The sequence below is a fragment of the Toxorhynchites rutilus genome, chromosome 2 (genome assembly GCF_029784135.1).
Source record: "Toxorhynchites rutilus septentrionalis strain SRP chromosome 2, ASM2978413v1, whole genome shotgun sequence".
NCBI classification, from domain to species: domain Eukaryota; kingdom Metazoa; phylum Arthropoda; class Insecta; order Diptera; family Culicidae; genus Toxorhynchites; species Toxorhynchites rutilus.
The window spans coordinates 120,632,819-120,653,722 of record NC_073745.1 but is presented as its reverse complement, the minus strand read 5'-3'; the positions used below and the strand labels follow the sequence as shown (position 1 = coordinate 120,653,722).

General features: G+C 40.2%; 3 protein-coding genes across 5 annotated transcripts in view; all 3 read left to right on the top strand.

Moving 5' to 3' along the window:
- Nucleotides 1-6,679, top strand: part of LOC129768557 (E3 ubiquitin-protein ligase SMURF2) — a 67,395-nt gene extending 60,716 nt beyond the window's left edge. For all 3 annotated transcript variants that reach the window (XM_055770286.1, XM_055770285.1, XM_055770287.1), the window contains exon 13: nucleotides 4,687-6,679. In XM_055770286.1, the coding sequence (XP_055626261.1) occupies nucleotides 4,687-4,971 (285 nt within the window). In that variant the 3' untranslated portion in view covers nucleotides 4,972-6,679. The remainder of the gene's footprint in view (nucleotides 1-4,686) is intronic.
- A 6,206-nt stretch (nucleotides 6,680-12,885) lies between these two features.
- On the top strand, nucleotides 12,886-13,872 carry LOC129766083 (uncharacterized). Its single transcript, XM_055766538.1, has one exon. It carries the CDS (start codon nucleotides 12,886-12,888, stop codon nucleotides 13,870-13,872), a length of 987 nt encoding a protein of 328 aa, XP_055622513.1.
- Nucleotides 13,873-14,161: 289 nt separating this feature from the next.
- LOC129766082 (uncharacterized) lies at nucleotides 14,162-15,353 on the top strand. The gene is made up of 2 exons (XM_055766537.1): nucleotides 14,162-14,774; nucleotides 14,833-15,353. The coding sequence occupies exons 1-2, from the start codon at nucleotides 14,162-14,164 to the stop codon at nucleotides 15,351-15,353; spliced, it is 1,134 nt and encodes a 377-aa protein (XP_055622512.1).
- The last annotated feature ends 5,551 nt before the right edge of the window (nucleotides 15,354-20,904 follow it).

Genomic DNA, 20,904 nt, shown 5'->3' with positions numbered 1-20,904 from the left:
GCCCAAAATGGATATGAATACCTTCAAACATTCACGTTTCCTTACTAAGCGAACGTTCATGGATTCAATCGCAGAACTATCCATCGATTGATCTTCTAATAGACCCTTTACAATTTTCTTTCACTAGAAATTTCCTAGCACTACCAAAACTCGTAATTTATAATATAAATTTATTCTCAGACATAATTCTCGCTCAAGATTCTTCAATTACTTGCAAATAACATGTGTCTCCGTTACATGGAATACATGTTTGATACAGAAAATGAAATAAAATAAAGACAGTCCTAAATCGGACTATTTCTTTCTTGAGTGTTGCGCTTACCAACACATTTAGCGATTCATTTTTGTTTATATAGCAAGGAGATATAGCAGTGTGTTTTATTCACCTGAAAATCTAAAAAAAATCTATTTTCACTTTTGAACAGAGATCAATTTCGTTAGCGCAAACAACAAATGGACTGATAAGCGTTTTCAGTCCATTTGTTGTTTGCGCTACGAAGTAATTGTAGAAAATTTGGGAATTCAATTTTCCGAATTTGCCGAATGTTTTCAATTGTCATGTTTAGTTGTTCATATGGTTGTAATATTTCTATGGGACCCTCCTTCTTTACATTACATTTCTTGTACTCCTAAATCCTCACATTCCAATTTTGGTTTGTGAGGTATTAATTCTGGAGTTATGCAGAAATTTGTGTTTCTTTTGCTTACATACGCATACGCAGCGCACACCGAGGCTGCTGGCGTATATGGTAGCAGGCCAGAGATAATCCGTAGTGCATTGTTGTAAATCGACGATAGAGTTTTTAGGAGTTTATCTCTGGCCAAGCATGTCAATTCGAGACCGTAGGTGAGGCGGCTGCTGATGATGGCTTTGGGCACCCGTAAACGAATCGTTCGGTTATTACTCCGGTGAGTTTTTGAGATAGTTTTCAAGAGGTTTAACAGCTCTTCCTTATCTCGTTTGAAATGGTGCTGGAAGTTAAGGTTGCAGTCAACCACCACTCCCACCATGCGAATACGAATACTTCCTCCGGTGGTACCAGGAACAGGTTGTTCATCGCTATCAGGAAGAGGGCGACAGCTAAGACGGAACCTTGAGGCACACCAGTTTCTTCATGAAGGCGCTTGGAGCTGGTGTTCCAAACTTTTACCTCAAAGGTCCGGTTTTACGCGAAGTTTTTCACAAAGTGCAACAGGTTGCCGTCTTCATAGGTCCGCAGGGGACTGGCTTTCCTTGATGGAAGCCGGTTCAACTGTCCAGTTTGGCCCGTCTCACTAGTCGCCTCACCCTTATATGCTGCGCTCGACACCTGTTCATTGCTGTTTCTTTCTCCGGGCCATCGTGCCGGATTCGTTTTGCCGCACGCAGGAACTTCCTCCGTTTCTTTATTCCTTTTTTGAGGTCCTCAGACCACCAGTGCAGCGCTCTCTTGCCAGGGTTGGGCTTTGTTTTAGGGATGGCGAACTCTGCTACCTCGGTGATGATTTCGTTGAGCTTCTGCATGGTGGTCGGGTTGTCTCGGGCGATCAGGTGGCTGGAGGAGGTCCTGTAGAAATCCCAGTCAGTTTTGTCGAAGATCCACTTTGATCTTCGGGTGGGTTGAGGCGGCGGTGCGTTGAGGATGATCGAAATCGGATAATGGTCACTTCCGTATAAGTCGTCTGCTTTATTCCAACCCAGTTTACCTACCAAATCAATGCTGGCTGCGGAAATGTCAATTGCTGATCTCCAGCTCTCCAAGGTTGTTATACAGACCATTGACATTCCACTGTAGGGTCAGGTTGGTCGGTGAAATCAAACTATTGGCAGAGATCAGACTCGATATAGCACCCTGGGTGTTCTGAGATGGTCTGGAGGCCAACGGAGGTGAATATGAAGTAGATGACAGGGGACCGGAGGGCTCGCCTATAACAGGTAGTGAGTATCCCAGGTTTTGTCTCCATGTGTCTTAGATGGCAGCATTGAATCGTGCTTCGACAGACATGGACGGAACATCCGCGCTCTGAGTTGCTGAACGAGAGGGGAAAGGACGGATATCGGGGAGGGACGAGTCTCCCAGTGACCGTCCCCCCGACCCGACGGCAGAAAAAAGAATCAGCGGCTTAGCCCTTAGCGAACGCTGTTCTGGATGGCGATGCCGAACAATGCAGAGTTAAGCAGTGGCCGGGTGGAATGGTTCCGACCGAAAGACGCCCGCACTGCCCATGTTTGTATAGGAGACGTAAACGATAAAATGAACAAAATCGACTTTTTCGCTGTTTCGCATTCTACACAGTGTAATCAGTGTAATACGTTTGCTCAACATGCAAACAAACATTTTTTTGTTCTAAAGCATTTGAGCAATTTTGAATAAACGTTTCCGAAAAATCACTGTTTGTTCGCATAACAGACGTAGTTCCATACAGCTTTCATACATCGTTCGAAAATCAACAATTGTCACATTCGTTGTAGAGTCAAAACATGCCTGTCACGATAGTATTTTATTACTTAGTGTTTCCTAATAGATGAATATAAGAAACCATTGAAACGGTGCTCATATAATTACTATTTTCTGTACACGATGAACAAAGAGAAGCAATTGTGTTTTTAATGTTATAATTACCTAAATTTCAGCATTTAAATCTTCAAGTAGATAATGAAACAATCAGATCATTAGTAAAATTAAAATATTATTGGTTCTTAGAATTATAACTCCTCAGACTCAACATTGAATTATTCCACATACTCAGCATTTATTCATACCGTTGGAGTTGGAGTTCATTGAAACGATTGATTGTCCGCATAAAAAGACACAAGCGTTTTCCAAATGGAAAAAATATGTTATAATCCGCAAAATCACCTAGGCCCTCTTTCCCGATAATATCCTTCAACTGGACAGATCATTTCATCGGAAATTTGCCTAGTTATGCTTGTAGGCCAAAACACAACAAAAATGCGTTTTCCAACACTAATGGTGTTGTCGATTACGTCTCATATGCAGTCATGGGCAGCGCATGACCCGACTGAAGGAAAACACAGTTCGGCTTTTTTTGGGCAACCGACTTTGCTGCCGTGATCTCGCAAAGTGACACAAGCGCCAAAATTGGCATTTTACTTTTTATGTTATAGATCGATAAAGAATACCAAATCCTTTTAAACGACTGCAAAGTTTTACAGAAATGTGCTGGCTGCGGCACGACGCCTTACGCGCGCATTTTCCGTTACATATCGTGTTACGCTTATTCCTTTTGTTTTGAAGACAAGTAAATTTATTGAGCTTATGCTACGAATCGAAAAGCTGAATAATAGACTAGCGGTCGATAAAGTATTAAGATTGCGTGTGTTCCACGGGTTCCACGTCGACCAATATTGTACAATTCTTGAGCACATTTATTCTCGATAAATTTGGACACTTATATCTTCAAGTCATCTACCTAGACTTGATATGTGAAATGTTCTCTTAGTCGGCTCGAGGCTGCATTTCGTTTCTTCGCTCCCGGGTATTCCAGAGTGGTCCCGTATCCACGTGAATGGTGCTTGAAAGTGTTACGAATCTATTGCTACTATCCAAGTATGGGTAAAATCGCATTGAAATGCGTTCAACAACACTCATCTCAGATAAAACTCACTCTATTCTCCGTTTATCTTCTTCTTCTTCAATGGCACTAACGTTCCTAGAGGAACTTCGCCGTCTCAACGTAGTATTACTTGCGTCATTTTTATTAGTACTTAGTTGAGATTTCTATGCCAAATAACACGCCTTGAATGCATTCTAAGTGGCAAGCTCTAGAATACGCGTGATCACAGTGCCAGTCGGAGGAAATTTCTTTGACGAAAAATTCCCCCGACCAGAACGGGAATCGAACCCGAACACCCGGCATGTTAGTTATGACGCTAACCACTCGGCCAAGGGAGCACTATTCTCCGTTTATGCCTCACTTTATTTGAGACAGAAAACATTCACCTATCATCTTCGCAAAGTTCATTCTCGAGTTGAACGGAAAAATACTGTCTCGATTCTGCTCATCTATTCTCAGAGAATTTTGTATTCCCTCATTTGCCTCTCGGAATTACGTTACATGGTGAGAGAATCAAATTGGAAACTTTTGCTTGAGCCAGCGAGTGCCTCTGTAAAATTATTCGTTTTTCACTGAAATAGCAATCATTTCGCTCGATCGCGGCAGTAAAATATAGCTAGATAGTTGAAATCGAGTTGTTTATGTGCACTATTGCAATGGTTTTTCTGTTTCTAGTATGAAACGATTTAAACCAACGTAAATGACCATATTAACGCAAGTTATTGATGAGCAGGAAGGTAGATTTATGTGCATTGCCGATAACAAGTGCACTTGAATGCTGACAAGGAAAAGAGTACAAGGGAATATGCGGTTTATGCGGACGGAGTGAAGCTGAGGGAGGGAGGGAGGTTGAGGCCTTGATCACCCGACCTAAGCGCCATCTATCTAACGCAAAAATATTATCACTGGTTTTGACAGCCACTTTTTTGCAAATGCTCAGTATTATAAATCAGTATTATCAATTAATAATAATTATATTATTATTAATTGCTGTCGAAGAATATTTGTAACATTTACTGAGCATGTCGCTACAAAATATGAAACGCGTGCAAGTTCTAGATGAACAATGCTTTACTCTATTATCCGTAGACTTTAAACGCTCTAACAAATGAACTTATTTCGTTTCAGATCGTTGACTGTTACTCGCCGGAGATGCGCGCCCAGCTGCTCCAATTTGTAACCGGCTCCTGCCGGGTACCACTCCAGGGCTTCCGAGCGCTACAAGGCTCAACCGGCGCTGTTGGTCCTCGGTTGTTCACAATCCACCTGACAGCGGACGCACCACTCCAGAATCTTCCCAAAGCGCACACATGTTTCAATCGGATCGACCTTCCGATGTACGATTCGTACCAGCTGATGTACGATAAACTAACGCAGGCCGTTGAGGAGACGTGTGGATTCGCTGTAGAATAAGGCAAGATATTTGAAAAAAAAATATTTCGTGTATTTTTTGTCCGCGTGGCTGGTCTCGCCTATCGCTGCGAGGTATATTGTCTAGTTTTATCTGAAATAAAATCGCGATGACACGACGGTTGTGTGAGTATGTGTGAAGAGGGCGAACTCAAATCGAAATATCGGGCTAATTTTTCCTCTTTCGTCGGTGCACAAGAGTGACTAATGAGTCCAGGAAGCATACATTAACGTAGAAAATGTATCATCGTTTGTCCGAGAGTTCGAAACGGTCTTTCATTAGATCGTTCTCAAAATCCATTTCGAGATGGAAAGTTTTTCACAGTTTCGAAAGACCATCCATATATTGCTTATCTTTGGAGAACCATAGAGAAGAGAACAACGAACTCCGCGTGTATTTTGTATTCGCGTTTTTTTTTAGCATATCAAGGAAAGGTTTTCCAAAATATGCCATATATGAAACAACACGTGTCATCGGAAATCGTACAATTTCCCTTCTAGAGCGGAAACATGAAATAGTCAAATCATTGAAATCAAACATAAAACAGCAACAATTCATCAAAATCGACGCGTTCACCAACGAAAACGAGCTCAACAAGTTCTTCACAATACTAAGCCGACTTTTTCCGGCAGATAAAGTAACGCCCAACACAGACGTTTTTGAATTAGTACTACAAAATTAATCCTTGGCGTAAACCAAGCGAGTCATATTAAACTGTTTTAAAATTTGTGCGAAGAAAATTATTACGAGAGAGAGAGAAAAAACAATGAGATTATTATCTTCTAATAGACCAACAACTTTATATCGTTCGAGCGGTCCGCGCTGGGTTTTATTTCGTCTTGTGCGACGACAGTTTGTTGACAATTTTTGAAATATATTGTATTAGGGGGTTTAACAGAATTGGTAAACGAAAAAAAACTTTGACATATTTATTGTAGGTAAACAATTATACGAATTCGAGTCCTGCGGCGGATCAGCGGACACAAATTCGATGGTTCGGGTGATTCTTACAACGATATTCTTATACTATTCTATTAGCAATTTGTTGGAGGTAAAAACGTTCGATTCCATTCACGTTCAGACGAAATCATAGAGTCGAGAGTTGGTAATGTTGTATATCGCAGAAAAATAAAGTTATATTCTTAGGAAGCCTAAACCAATTAATCAATCTTTATTCATTACATACATCAGAAGGGTTCGATTCCTGTATTTGTACATATGAACGTAACGACCGAATCAAAACGATGATGTTGAGTGAACGCATTCGACCCAGGTGGTATGGAAGGGAGCTTGCTGCTGCGACATGAATCGAAGGGTATATTCGAATATGCAATGTTGGTCACACCATTATTTAGCTAGGCGTATTGCTAAAGTTAGCGGAGCGGGAGGAGAAGCTAACATTAATTTTCAGTTAGATCAATCCAAGCGAGGATGATGATAGATAGACTTATTGGACATTTAAGAGCTAAATATTGTTAATAAAAAGTTTGCAGATAGGAACTAGGTTCACTATTGGTTGCTGCCATTGATTGCGCGCGATTAAGCAGTGGCATTTGAATCGAGGGTTGTAGTTAGTATGTGTTGGTACGGTGTCAGCAGCAGATCACGGTCCGAGCAACAGTTGGTAAATATGTAATCGAACTAGGTAAACAAGAACCAACAATGGTATATATTATTGTAAATTATATTAAAAATATTTTATACAGTTAAGATCGTGCATTTCTCCAATTATTTTTTATATCACAGTCATTTCACGAAGCGTGAACTTTTTCGTTAGCGTTTTGCGACAAGCATGACAAAGATGGTATCGGAGCGGAACTTATCAAAATGGGCCCGAAAATAATAGTTATTTGTCTGCATCGAGTGATTGTCAGAATCTGGAAAACAGAACAGTAGTAAAAAGGGTACAAACTAGACTGTGAAAAGTTTCGTGCAATCACAGTCCTAAATGACACCAGAAAGTGCTTTCACAAATTGGACGGTGTTAAGTCAGATCGGATAAGTATCAAAATATAAAAAACAATGTGTTAATAGTAGCAAAAAATTAAGAATTTCTTAGCCTACATTCTACTTTTATCAGATCACACCAACGATGCAAGCAGCCAGGTTTATGGCATGAATTTTTTCGAATGATCAGCAAAAACTCATAATAGTATACAGTCAGAGTGGACCAATTACATACGAACAGAGCGACTAGAGCGTCGTGCATAAATTACGTCACGCGGAAAATCCGGATTTTGGACCCCCTCCCCCTACGTAACGTAATTTCCTATCTCTAATATACAGCAATTATCTCAACCTCGACATTTCCACTGATTTATTGAGCTGCTTTGCCGTTTCCTTTTACGTTCTTTGTATTGTGCGTAAGTTAAACGTTATTTACTTTGGACCTGATCGCGAATTCCACTTCACGGTGAAATGGAAATGGTTTGTATGCAATGTTATATACACTTCATTTCGTTTTCACCGTGACGTGACGTTCGTGATCAAGCCCCCTTTGCAGCTTCAGCTGCTTGGATCATTCGGAAATGTTTTTACAGCGGAGCAAGAGAACGAGGTTGTAGATTATATTCTCGCTTTGGAACAACGGTTCTACGGTGTTACGATGAGAGAAATCCAGAAGCTGGCGTCTGACAAAAGCAATTAGTCGGAATAGATTGGTTGGCTGGTGTCGGAAATCGCCACCCACAACTCTCACTTCAGATACCAGAAGTAACCTCCGCCGCCAGGGCACAAGGATTCAATAGCGTTGCAGTCGGAAAATTCTGCGATTTACATGGAACTAGAGATACCGACCTTGCTGATTTTTCAGGATTTCCCAGACATTTTAGCACGTTCCTAAATATCTAAGCAGCGGCTGTATACATCGAGAGTAAATCAGAGAAATTATTACTAACAGCACTCTACTCTTCGCCGAACCACCACCCTTTCAGGGGAGGAACTGAGAGACTTCTTTTCACTCCAAGGGCACCGATTTATCGTCGCTGACTTCAACACAAAACACACCGTTTGGGGATCAAGGTTCATTACCACTCGTGGTCGTGTTTTATACAACGCTATCACTGACTCTGACTATGACATTGCATCATGCGGCGAACCAACACACTGGCCAGAGGATATCGCACGACTTTCGAACCTGCTAGATTTCGCTGTTACAAAAAATATTAATAGTAAACGAATTCGATCGAAGCTTCTTCTGGACTCATCATTTGATCACTCACCAATACTCCTGGAATACTTCATAGAAAAGGGAGTGAAGCAGACTTCATCCAATCTCACTAACTTTTCTACGAATTGAACAAAATATTAGACATATATCTCCTCTAACATTCTGGATCTACCTCTGGATAGCGAAAATCATATCCAGCTCAGTGTACTCATGAAGAATGCTGCGAAGATACGAGATCTGTTAAAAAGTATCGCGACTCTTGCGCGGATTACGTATATTCGATTCTAGATTTTTTGTGGCATTATGTTGGTACTTATGTCTCTCACTTATGCTGACAAGTACGGCTATTTTGAATGTTCATTTATCTATTGACAACTGCTTTTCTTATTTTTTTTACTTTGGTTCATCTTCGATTTTTTCCAATTGCCTATCTCTAGAGAAATCCTTTCGTAGTGCTGAAGCAAAATCGGCTATGGCTATGGCAATGCTTAATGGAATGGGATAGAGTGGACCACTCTATCTACAAGAGCTGTTTTAAAAGTATCACGATTTTTGTATGACCACGGATTACGGATTCCGGCACGCTTTTCGTCGTTTACATCTTCTCGACCCTACGAGAACATTTTTTGGACGTTGTTTCGCTCTAAGGTAGGTTCACCAGATGTCACAACCAACATTCAGAATGTGCTCGCGCACTTAATTTTGTTTTTCACACAAAATTTGAAACAGATTCTTTGATCCATTTTTGCAATAGGCAAAAATCGAAAATGAACCAAAACACGTGTAAGAAAAGCAGTTGTCAAAAATTAACTGAACATTCAAAATAGCCGTACCCGCTTAAATTCGAAAGTCGTGATACTTTTTGAACAGACCTCGTAGCTACCCCACCTATGCAGACCCAGAAACACAACAAAATTGTTTCTGCCTCCCACATAAAAGCAGCAGTTGCAGAAAACGACGTCTAAGACGTATCTGGCAAAACAAACGATCGCCAGAATCCAAAAACCAACTCAATATTGGCACAACGCAAAATAAGAAAACGAGAGAGAGGAAAAATTCCATAATTACTTACTGAATTGTCGCCAAATCAAAACATTAAATACTCGCTATGGAAGGTAACTCAGAATCTAAAACGACCTCAGTTACAGGTCCCGCCATTTAGAATGCCCTCTGAGAATTGGGCCAGGAGTGAAAATAAAAGAGTAGTAACTTTTGCAAACCATCTTCAAAAAGTTTTCACGCCGAATAAAACCTAACCAAGAAACGCTAGAATTTTCTGGTGCTACAAACCAAAACAAAAAGAAAATCAAACATCGGTTGGTGAGAAAGGGACGAATGACCTTTGGGTTAAAGCCCATTTGAAAACAAGAGCAGAACAGTACGGTTGGTGAGACATGTTATCAAAAATCACATCAATGTTAAAAAGTCACCCGGTATCGATCACATCAACGGACAGATGATCAAGAAACTACCTGATCTAGCAATTGCACATACCTAATACATACTTAATCATAGCACACGCCCACTGTTGGTGAGCGAAATTAATAATCGAGACACCCCTCAACTTAATGTATCATCATCATCGCGTGGTAGCAATGATACATCGATTGCTACAAACCAAAACCTATATATACTGGTCGCTTTCTATTGTCATGCAGGATAAAATTTTGTAGAATCGTTCAGAAGAATTTACTGTGAAATTTAATGAATTAAATATAATTATTAAGTAGAAATTAATGTAAGAAATAAAGTTATTAGTGGATTATTAAAAACCGTGCTTCATATCGTGAAAGAAGTTTCACAATCTAACGGAAGCAGCAGGACTGCATCGGCGATCAACCTTCATACTTTAGCGGGACATCCAATCCAATCGGCAACCCAATCCAGCTATTGAACAACTGGTCCTTCGAACCGGATTCTCGAAGCGATCTAACTGAGGCTATTCCAAAGGAAATTCACCTGGCGCCATTGCAGTCAATACCCATTATAGGATACAATATCTTTCGATATTGTGGAAAATTCGTCACCTTCAATTTCACTACAATCTCCAAGGATCAATGAAGAAATTGATAATACCATACAAGGCATTGTTCTAACGAACAAATAGGTGAGCGCGGTTCCATTACATTACAAGAAAAATCCCATTTCTGCTCGCGGTCCTTTTTTGTGGAATCAGGTTACGTTCCCAACGATAACAATAGTCATTGTTTCTGACTGTTATCATTTCATCTGGAAGAGAAATAAATCCATGGAAAAGGTCAAAACATCAAATCCGTTCATCTCGTCGTTATCCTTCAACCATCGTTATACCAATCGGTGGTCCATCCAGTAAAACTATTCGAAATAGATTCCTATTTTTCGAAATTGTACGAGGAGCATCTTTAAAGAAAAATAAGGCTCGATTCAAGAGCTAATAGGTAATTAGCTTTCCAAACACCTTATATCGTTAAGCTTTGCTACTTTGGTCTCATTTTTCGAGGGAACACAACATGCCATCTACATCGAGAGCAAAGTCTAAGGGTGGGTTTAGACTAGTGATTTATTCATGTGAAGAAATATGATGAGATTTATAGAAATCGCATCAACCGTTTACACTAGCGTGAACTTCTATAATGAATATATTCATATTTTCGGTGAATTTATTCACCTGAAGTAGAACTGCATCCAACTTTAGTGATTTCTCACCAGTGAGAAATTCACAAGCGTTTACATATGCTGAATTTATTCATGTTATATATACCTCGAATAAGTGTATCATATTTACTCTCACCCGTTTACACCTATTTTCACGTGAATAAATCCATCTATATCTATAGATCTCCTTAATGTAAACCCGCCATAATGCTCTAAGGGCGCTGCAGACGAAGCTGAAAGGACTTCAAACATCGTTCAACAATATGTACAGCTTCATGGAACAATACACCGAAGACACTAGACACTCCGAAGTTGCAGTTCGACTGGATAGGCTGGACAATCTCTGGGTCGAAATGACCGAAGCTATTGACGACGTAGAATCTCACGAAGACATGACCGACGAGGAAGAACTATTCGTTAAAGAACGAGTTGATTTCGCAAACCGCTATTTCAAGTTGAAATCGTTTCTCATGGAAAAGACGAAGCAGGACTCAAACGTAAATACGCTCAACCAAACGACTCGCTCTCTTGACAATATTCTCCCTGGACCAAATCCGCATGTTCGTTTACCGCAGATCATTCTCCCAAAATTTAACGGCCAGCTAGACGAATGGCTTTCGTTCCGTGATCTGTATATCTCGTTGATACACGATCAAACAGATCTTCCCGACGTGGAGAAATTCCACTACCTTCGAAGTCAACTTGAAGGTGAAGCTTTGGCGGTTATTGACTCGCTTCCTCTTACCAGGGCGAATTATGCGGTAGCATGGGAACTCCTAACGAAGCGTTATTCGAACTCAAAGCTCCTTCGAAAACAACAGGTTCAGGCTCTTTTTGATTTACCAAGCATCAAGAAGGAGTCTGCAAGTGTTTTACATTCACTTCTCGATTCATTCGACAAAATAGTCAAAACGCTTGATCAAGTAACACCACAAAGAATTGATTACAAGGATCTACTATTATTGCACATTTTGAGCTCACGGTTGGATAGTACGACTAGACGAAGTTGGAAGGAATTCTCTTCCAACAAAGAAGTAGATACTCTGAAAGATGTGGTCGAATTTTTGCAACGGCGAATTAGAATTCTCGAATCACTACCTGGCAGGTTCAGTGAACCAAAGGCTGATCACGTTATACTGAAGTACCCAAGAAAGGTTATACCAATAAAAGCTTGCAATACTATGGTGCGCCCATCTAGCCAACTGAAATGCGTAGTGTGCTCGAATAATCATCTACTGTACCAATGCCCTCAATTTATGAAATTGAGTATATCGGAGAGGGATAGCATTCTGAAATCCAATGCATTGTGTCGAAATTGTTTTCGGCGTGGACATCACGCGAAGGAATGTAATTCCAGATATACGTGCAAGCAGTGTAAATCAAAACATCACGATGTTCAAACGATGGATATGTACGTTTTACCCAAAATTTCGGCTCAAATATCCAAGGCACCCATTGCTACCAATAAATGGAATATTCCCAAGGGCATAAAATTGGCTGACCCAATGTTCTTCAAATCAGAACAAATCGATTTAGTACTAGGAGCGGAATACTTCTTCGAATTTGTCCCTACTGCTCGTCGTATTTCGCTGGGCGATCATTTGCCTTTATTGATCGATTCTGTATTTGGGTGGATAATTACCGGAAAATATCCCATAAATAGCCCGATTCATTCTGCTGTATGCAACGTTGCACGTTCCAATCAATTAGAAGATATGCTAGAAAGGTTTTGGAAGTGTGAAGAAGTTGGCTTGGATAAAAGTTACTCACCAGATGAAGCCAAATGCGAAGAGATATTCGTGAAAACAACCCAAAGAGATCACGTGGGTTGATATACTGTATCCTTACCAAAATCAGAGCTAGTTGGCAAGCTAGGTGACTCAAAGCAAATCGCCGAGAGAAGACTAATACAATTAGAAAGAAGACTAAATCGAGATGCAAGTCTAAAAGGGGAATATAGTGCATTCCTTGAAGAATACGCAGCATTGGGTCACATGCGGTTGATTTCAGTTGATGATGGAGAACGTGTTTACCTTCCCCACCACCCAGTTGTTAAGGAGAGCAGCACCACAACGAAGGTGCGTGTGGTGTCTGATGCATCTTCGAAAACAGCATGCTCGTTGCGGACATCGAGAAAATGTTCCGGCAAGTGAACGTTTGCCCAGATGATCGACGATTTCAATCCATATTATGGCGTACTTCTCCAGATCAACCACTGAAAACCTACGAACTGACTACTATCACCTACGGAACCAAGCCTGCGCCGTTTTTAGCAACGAGAGCTCTGGTGCAGCTCGCTCTAGATGAAGCTGAAGCTTATCCATTAGCATCAAAGGTCGTGTCGGAAGATTTTTATACAGATGATACCATCACGGGAGCAGATGATCCTGATAGTGCCAAGAGATTAAGGATACAATTGCAACAAATGTTATTGAAGGGCGGTTTCAAACTACGAAAATTTACCTCTAATTTTTCAACAACTCTAGACGGATTACCCAAGGAAGACCTCGCTATTCAATGCGATGAAATTAATTTGGACCCACAATCTACTGTTAAGACGCTGGGATTAATTTGGATGCCTGGCAAGGATGTTTTTCGATACCGATTTGAAGTGAACTCACCACCAACTGATATGCAGTACACCAAGCGCAAAATATTATCAATAATTGCCAGTCTTTTCGACTCTCTCGGTCTTATAGGGGCAGTAATCGTATGGGCCAAAATATTTATGCAGCTCCTCTGGCGATTGAAGGGTGATAATAATAGTCAATTATCATGGGATGACACTCTCCCACCAAGGATCGAAAACGAATGGATGCAATTCCAACAACACATTCCACTACTAAATGATTTACGCGTGGAGCGGTTCATCAGTCTGCCAAGGCCTGTTTCCATGCAAATACATATGTTCTCAGATGCCTCTGAGAAAGCCTTCGGATCGTGTGCATACCTCAGAACTGCAGATGCCAATGGGGCAGTGAAAGTAGCTTTGATGTCCTCGAAATCGCGTGTAGCCCCATTGAAAACCCAATCCATCCCGCGATTGGAATTGTGCGGTGCACTACTGTCAGCCGAGCTGTTTGAATCGGTACTTCAATAAGCTTCGAAAATCACAGAGAGATCTACTACCAGTCGGAGCATTGACTACCAATGAGTTGCTAAATGCGGAAGCAAAAATTATTAAATTGGTTCAAATAGACACCTTCAATGATGAACACAGCACGTTATTACATGACAAAGGAGTGACGAAATCGTCACCTTTACGATGGTTTAACCCATACATAGCACATGACGGTCTGATCAGAGTGGGAGGGAGAATTGGTCAATCGAAAGAATCTGAGCGTACAAAACACCCGATAGTTCTTCCTGCGCGACATCCATTCACCAAAATGTTACTGCGGTATTATCATACGAAATTAATGCATGCTGGTCCCCAGCTATTATTGAGCACAGTACGCCTCCGATATTGGCCTCTTGGAGGCAGAAACGTAGCAAGGGAAATTTGTCATCAGTGTATTCGGTGCTACCGAACAAAACCAGCGGCCATTCAGCAGTTTATGGCTGAGTTGCCATCGGTCAGAGTCGCACCAACCAGGCCATTTCTAACGACAGGAGTGGATTATTTCGGACCTATTTATGTGAGAGCGGGTTATCGGAAAGCAACGGTGAAGGCGTATGCAGCAGTCTTCGTGTGTTTCTCTACAAAGGCTACACATTTGGAGCTTGTTACTGATCTCTCCACAGCTCGCTTCATTCAGGCTCTACGACGATTTATTTCGAGACGAGGGAAATGTGCCAACATCCACTCGGATAATGGCACCAACTTTGTAGGTGCCAAGAACCAGATGAAGGAACTGTTGACAAAATTGAGAACCAAGGAACATCACGACATGGTGGCTAAGGAATGCACGGATAACGGAATGCAGTGGCACTTCATCCCACCCGGAGCACCACACTTCGGCGGCCTGTGCGGTACGGCCGGCGAAGCATCATCTACTGAAGGTACTCGGAGATTCAACCACATCTTACGAAGATATGACAACACTATTGGCCCAAGTAGAATGTTGCCTGAACTCCAGGCCTTTGACTCAGCTTTCTGATGATCCTGGAGATCTTCAGCCTTTGACTCCGGGACATTTTTTGGTGGGCTCGTCTCTCCATGCTTTACCTGACGAGGACTACACTCACATAAACTTTGGTAGATTGAACCAATGGGAAATAGTACAGCGACGCCTTCAAGACTTCTGGAAGCGATGGAGAACCGAGTACTTGACTCAACTACAAGGTCGAAGCAAGTGGTGGAAGGCACCTGTAGGAGTGAACGTCGGTCGTCTTGTAGTTATACGAGAGGATAATGTACCACCCATTCGATGGAGAATGGGACGAATCATCGAGATACACCCAGGAACGGATGGCGTTGTGAGGGTGGTTTCTCTCAAGACAGCCAATGGAATTATACAGAGACCGGTTCAGAAAATCTGTTTGCTGCCATTAACGGATACGGATTTAACCCAGACTGAAGAGGATACTCTGAAACTCCGGTCGCTTCAGGGGGGGCAGGATGTTGGTGAGCGAAATTAATAATCGAGACACCCCTTAACTTAATGTATCATCATCATCGCGTGGTAGCAATGATACATCGATTGTTACAAACCAAACTGCAAACTGGTCGCTTTCTATTGTCATGCAGGATAAAATTTTGTAGAATCGTTCAGAAGAATTTACTGTGAAATTTAATGAATTAAATATAATTATTAAGTAGAAATTAATGTAAGAAATAAAGTTATTAGTGGATTATTAAAAACCGTGCTTCATATCGTGAAAGAAGTTTCGCAATCCAACGGAAGCGGCAGGACTGCATCGGTGATCATCACCCAATCCAGCTATCGAACACCCACAAATCAAGTCTAATGGTTCTGCAGTGTCTAAATCGAATGAAATTAAATATCTCGGTGTACACCTAAATCGCCGTCTAACCTGGAAGAAACACATAGAAGCAAAGAAAACGCAATTGAAGATGCGAGCAAATCAAATACATTGGCTAATCGGGAGGAAGTCGAAATTAAAACTAGAGAGAGAGGAAGAATCATCCAAATCCACTAGCAAGGCTTCTCGGCCAACCAATAGTAACACGTTTGAACATAAAAACGCTAATTATTTGAACGTAGTCAAACATGCGAAATTTTATCTATAAGATTTGATAACAAATGTAATACTTAATTATGTTAGAACCAAATGCATACCCAGATATTGTTATTTCCACATCATGGAAGATTCAGTGAATAATTGTATGGAAAAAAAATATATTCCGAAGCAGTTCGCGTTAACGGAGGTACTTGCTGTTGGCATTAGAGTAAGATACTTGATCAGATTAGCACACCAGGCAGTTGCAAATAGTTACATTTTGAATGCAGTAATTTGTTGATTTTTTTTGAATGTTTAAAACGTGTAGTCCTGATTCTTAACCATTTGTTTATATATTCGTGATGTCTCCATAAAAACTAATCATGATAATATAAAATCATTTTCAGATAGTTTTTTCTTTGTCATATTCCTTTCACGATTTTTGAAAAAAACTTTTTCTCTTTTACGTGGAATATATATTCGATACGAAAAGCGAAATTTCATTCATAATTTTCATTTTAACCCTTTCGCTACGAGCGTCGTTTTTAGACGACATCAGTCGGCCTGATTCTACGCGGCGTGTGAGGTGAGATGACAATTGTCACATCACCATCACGCAACTCTCCTCACTCTATTCCTACAGTCGTTTCGGATGCCGTGAGAGGTTCATTTGATGTATGTGAGAGGATGAACAGCAAGTGACAAGGCGTTCATTCTGCTGGTTGCCAAATCTGATCAGAGATGCCACATTCGCACATGTGTTCACGAATTTGTAGACATTTAACTTTTATCATAACCTTTTATTCCTGCTGCAGGCTATTTAAAATAGTGACAAAACATTATTGATTCCATATGATAAACGAAGCTGGTCAGTATGTCAGACATTAGCACATATTTACAAATATTTCAGATTTTTATCGCATATATTTGAGAAAAAACATCTGGCATCCCAGAATTTTATTTGTTTCGCTCAGAGAGGTCAGATATTTGTTTTGCTGCAGTCAGTACCGTATCTATAGATCTGATTTAACCTGGCCTGTTGTTAGTGTATCAGGAGATTCTGCCGAATTTGCAGGTATTTGATTTAGATTTGGTGAAACAGTTGATTGCATCCTGTAAAGTTTAGCATTTTTGTTTGTTTTGGTCGTAGTTGCTGCTGCTCTCTGCACTCTCAGTGTTAAATTGTTGCTCTGGCTCCGGCTCGGGCATATACCACGGCTTCTGAAATGGATATGCAGTTCGGTGACGATGACTCGCGGATAGATAGATGAAACACAAGACCCATATGATAGATATATTTTAGAGAAAATAAATAGATTTCATGAAATGAAAATAATTTCGGTGTGCTTATTCGTCCAATTGAGGAATAACAGACTCACTACCGCTTTCACAAAAAAAAACAAACTACTTGCAATTTGTCTTTCGTACTGTGAAAATTGAAGATAAATTGAATTTATTGATACATATAATACCATTACTATCGATTCTATACGACCCAAAAAAACACTTATTATTCCTCTTCCTTTTTTCATTTGTTTTCATGCACTGTCGACACCTCAAGACATGTCGACGATTGTCACCTAGAAATCCCAGTTCATGTGACAATCGTCACGTATATTTGAGAGCGGGAATAAAGTGAGAGTTCATTCAAGTGAGATTTCTCACGGCATCACACCAGCGCGATGTGCATACTTTTTGGCGCAATACTTCTTTCAGCGGTAGCACTCCGAGGGAACACACTGCCGTAAAGAAAGGGTTAAAATTATGCTATCCTGATTTCTTCCTGATTTTTATTTTCATTTATCCTGATTTTCGAGACTTATAGTTGGCAATCCTGCATGGACCTCTTAGCTTTCTCTCGGAGAATTGAGGGCAGTGTGTCTGTCGTGAGAACCTAAGCTTTGGTCGTCAACGAGAACATCGATAGATGGACGTTTGGGAACATAGCAGCAAATGTCTCTGTATCGCAAGTTGATGCTGGACAATCCTTCACGATACACGCCAGCGACCGAATTGCTGCCCTTTACCCGTTTCGCTATGCTAGCTAAAAAGCTGGAGACTCGTTGGTTGGGAATGATTGATGTTATCTCCACGTGGATTCGTAGTTGACACGGGTTTTGCCTTACTGTCCAGTTCTCATCCTGCTGTAAAGCAAAGCTTTACAAATCGAGGATGGACGAACAATGCACAGGCTGTCGACTCAAAACCTGAAAATAAATCCATGATATTCCCTGATTTTCCAGTAATATTTAAGAGAAATTCTAGATGTAATCCAATTTTCTACTAGTACTTCAGCTGTAGTTCCTAAAACATTTTAGCTTGAACAATGAAATTTAAGAGCGTCTCACGATATCTTCCAATAAATGAATGGTTTGTGATTTTTAATTGAGTTAAACGACGACTGCTACAAAATTATCTTGAAGGACCCTTAAACACTAATGCAGAATGAGTAATTTTCATTTTGACTCGGATCGATTCACGAAACTGTTACGATTTTAAACGAAATGATTTTTCTTGCAATCTTTCGGCTCCCTTCTGTGCGTTTCCCAAAGTTTTCTTCATTTTACCTCCAGAGATTTCGCTTCTGCTTCCCGTAGCCGTTCTATTAACTTACTCATTAATTAAGGGGGAATGCACTATGAACATCATAAAAAGTATGTTATTTTCACGATTTTTTTAACGAGAAAATAAATTACTATGATTAGTCTGATATCACAGTTTTATTAGATATATATTACTTAACAAACAAAAAGTATATTGGTGTCAATTGGACTGTCCCCTGAATAGCCGCAACCGGTTTGTTGAACCCAAAACTTTGTAAGATGGTGGGATTTCCACAAGTTTTTTCTAGTGAACCGATTTCAAAGAATGATTTTTCTTACGTAATCTTGGGTATATTTCCTGTCATCGTACGTAGGATTATTTCAAAATATTGATTTATGAAGAGATGGCGACATTTTTTATGAAAAAAATGCGCTTATGCCTCAAAAATCGGGACAAGAACATTCAATTGTATTTTTGGATATATCCTAAGAATACTACGTATGATGACAGGAAATTTACTGGAGAATCTGGGAAAAACTTGGGCTGATTCTGATGCGCAAATGAGATGTGACAGCTCGGAAAAATTGCCTCACTCAATTCCCGAAGGCGACTGTGGTGAGCTTTTTACCTTGAATGAACTCTCATGAACACTCACTCAATTTTCGTGGGCGATTGCAGTGGAAAAACATGCCATTTTGTGACTTTTGAAGTCGTATCCTCATTTGTTATCGACTAGTACCAGCAATGATGGCCAAAAATAGGATTAGGCATTTCCGAAGCATTTTAAAGGATCTCTAATCATTCGCCGTTGGAGGCGATCTGGCGTAGCGGTAACATCCATACCTCTCATGCAGTGATCACGAGTTCAATTCTCACTCCCGATATTCTTCCAAAAATGGAAGTAGAAGTGGCGAACCAGCCGAAATGTGTTGAAAATCACTATAATAAAGAAAAAAAAACAAATCATTCGCCGTTCTAAACAGGCAATTGCTACTCCAGATTCAAAGATGTACAGCCTTATTCTGTATTCCGACGGATTTCCATTTCCATGTTGTTCCGTTCGAGTAATAATTTCGCATTCCTCATTTCGAACGTTTTGCCCATTTAATGTTCGAAGAGAAACAGATCGAACGAAATTCAAAAACAACTCGAACGGAATACAGAATGGAATTTTATAAAGCTGTTCGAAAAATTTCGAATCGATCGAAATACAGAATAAGGGTGGTAGTCATCATCTACATTTTGAAAATTTTCGGTCAAAAATAGGCAATTTCGCATGCAATCCAGTTAAACTGTGATTGAAATTTTGAAATAATTTATATTTATTATTAACATGTAGTCAGTTCAAGTAATTCGTATGCTATTACTAATGACAAGAATATACATCTTCTGCAGCCGCTATAACGCGGTACAAAATTAAAATGTAAGTTTACAATAGTTGACCCTAACTGATACGAGAAACTCAATTCAGCATAGCATTTTCTTTCTCCAAAAACACAAATCAGACTTTCAAAAATTACGAAAAGCTACTCTGCTCGAATGTCAGTGGAAGAGCAGGAATAAGCAATTTTTAGGTAGGAAATTCGGTTGATAGTAATAATTCAAAGAATATTATAAAATTTACTTATGAAGTTATATGTATCGTAGAAGAAACACTTACTTTCTGTCATTCTAAACCAAGACGCATTGATGTTCTCAGTGCATTGAGTTCCTCACTGAATTTCTCCTACTTTTCCTTAACCGGGATTCTATTTGGACTGCCTCCACAAATACCTCGAGCAATGGGCCCTATTATAGAAATCGAATCGAGGATTCGATACAATCACTATCACTATCACACCGATTAAAATCTGGAATTATAGAAATCGAGGAAAACTGCTCGATTAGTTAGCAATATTTTGAAACAAGTTTGCACTAATGCATCTATCGAATTGCTCGATAGATGCATTGGTGGTCTCAGTGCATTAAGCTCCTCTCTGAATTCCTTCAACTTTTCCTACACCGGGAATATATTAGGACTACCTCCACAAGAACCTCGAGCAATCTCGCTTCCATTGTTTAAGGAGCCGTTCAAACTGGTGGTGATTTGGTTTTTTTCTTCCGCCACTCATTTTCAGCCACTGAAATATGCGCTGGAATTAGATTCTGCATTATAAATTGTAACATGATTTGTATAAATATTGCTGGAATGTACTTACCTTGTATAACCTATTCTGGCAGCACCGTAAAACAAATACTGATCAAAACAAACGAACATGTGTTGAAAATTGCATATATCTAAGCGTTTCTGAAATGTTTCCCAAAGGTAAATATCAGGGACGTAAACCAAAACAAAATAATTCTCTGAAGATATGCAACAAGCGAACCAAACAACTCGAAAAATACTGACACTTGCATCGATAGCTATCACTCGCTCGGTGCTATCGAATTGCTCGATTTCTATAATAGTAAAATAGAGTTAACG

Coding starts and splice junctions, on each gene's coding strand:
- LOC129766083 (XM_055766538.1), top strand. CDS start 12,886: ATGCTCGTTGCGGACATCGAGAAAATGTTCCGGCAAGTGAACGTTTGC.
- LOC129766082 (XM_055766537.1), top strand. CDS start 14,162: ATGTTACTGCGGTATTATCATACGAAATTAATGCATGCTGGTCCCCAG. Junction 14,775..14,832: donor CGAAGCATCATCTACTGAAG/GTACTCGGAGAT, acceptor TGGCCCAAGTAG/AATGTTGCCTGAACTCCAGG.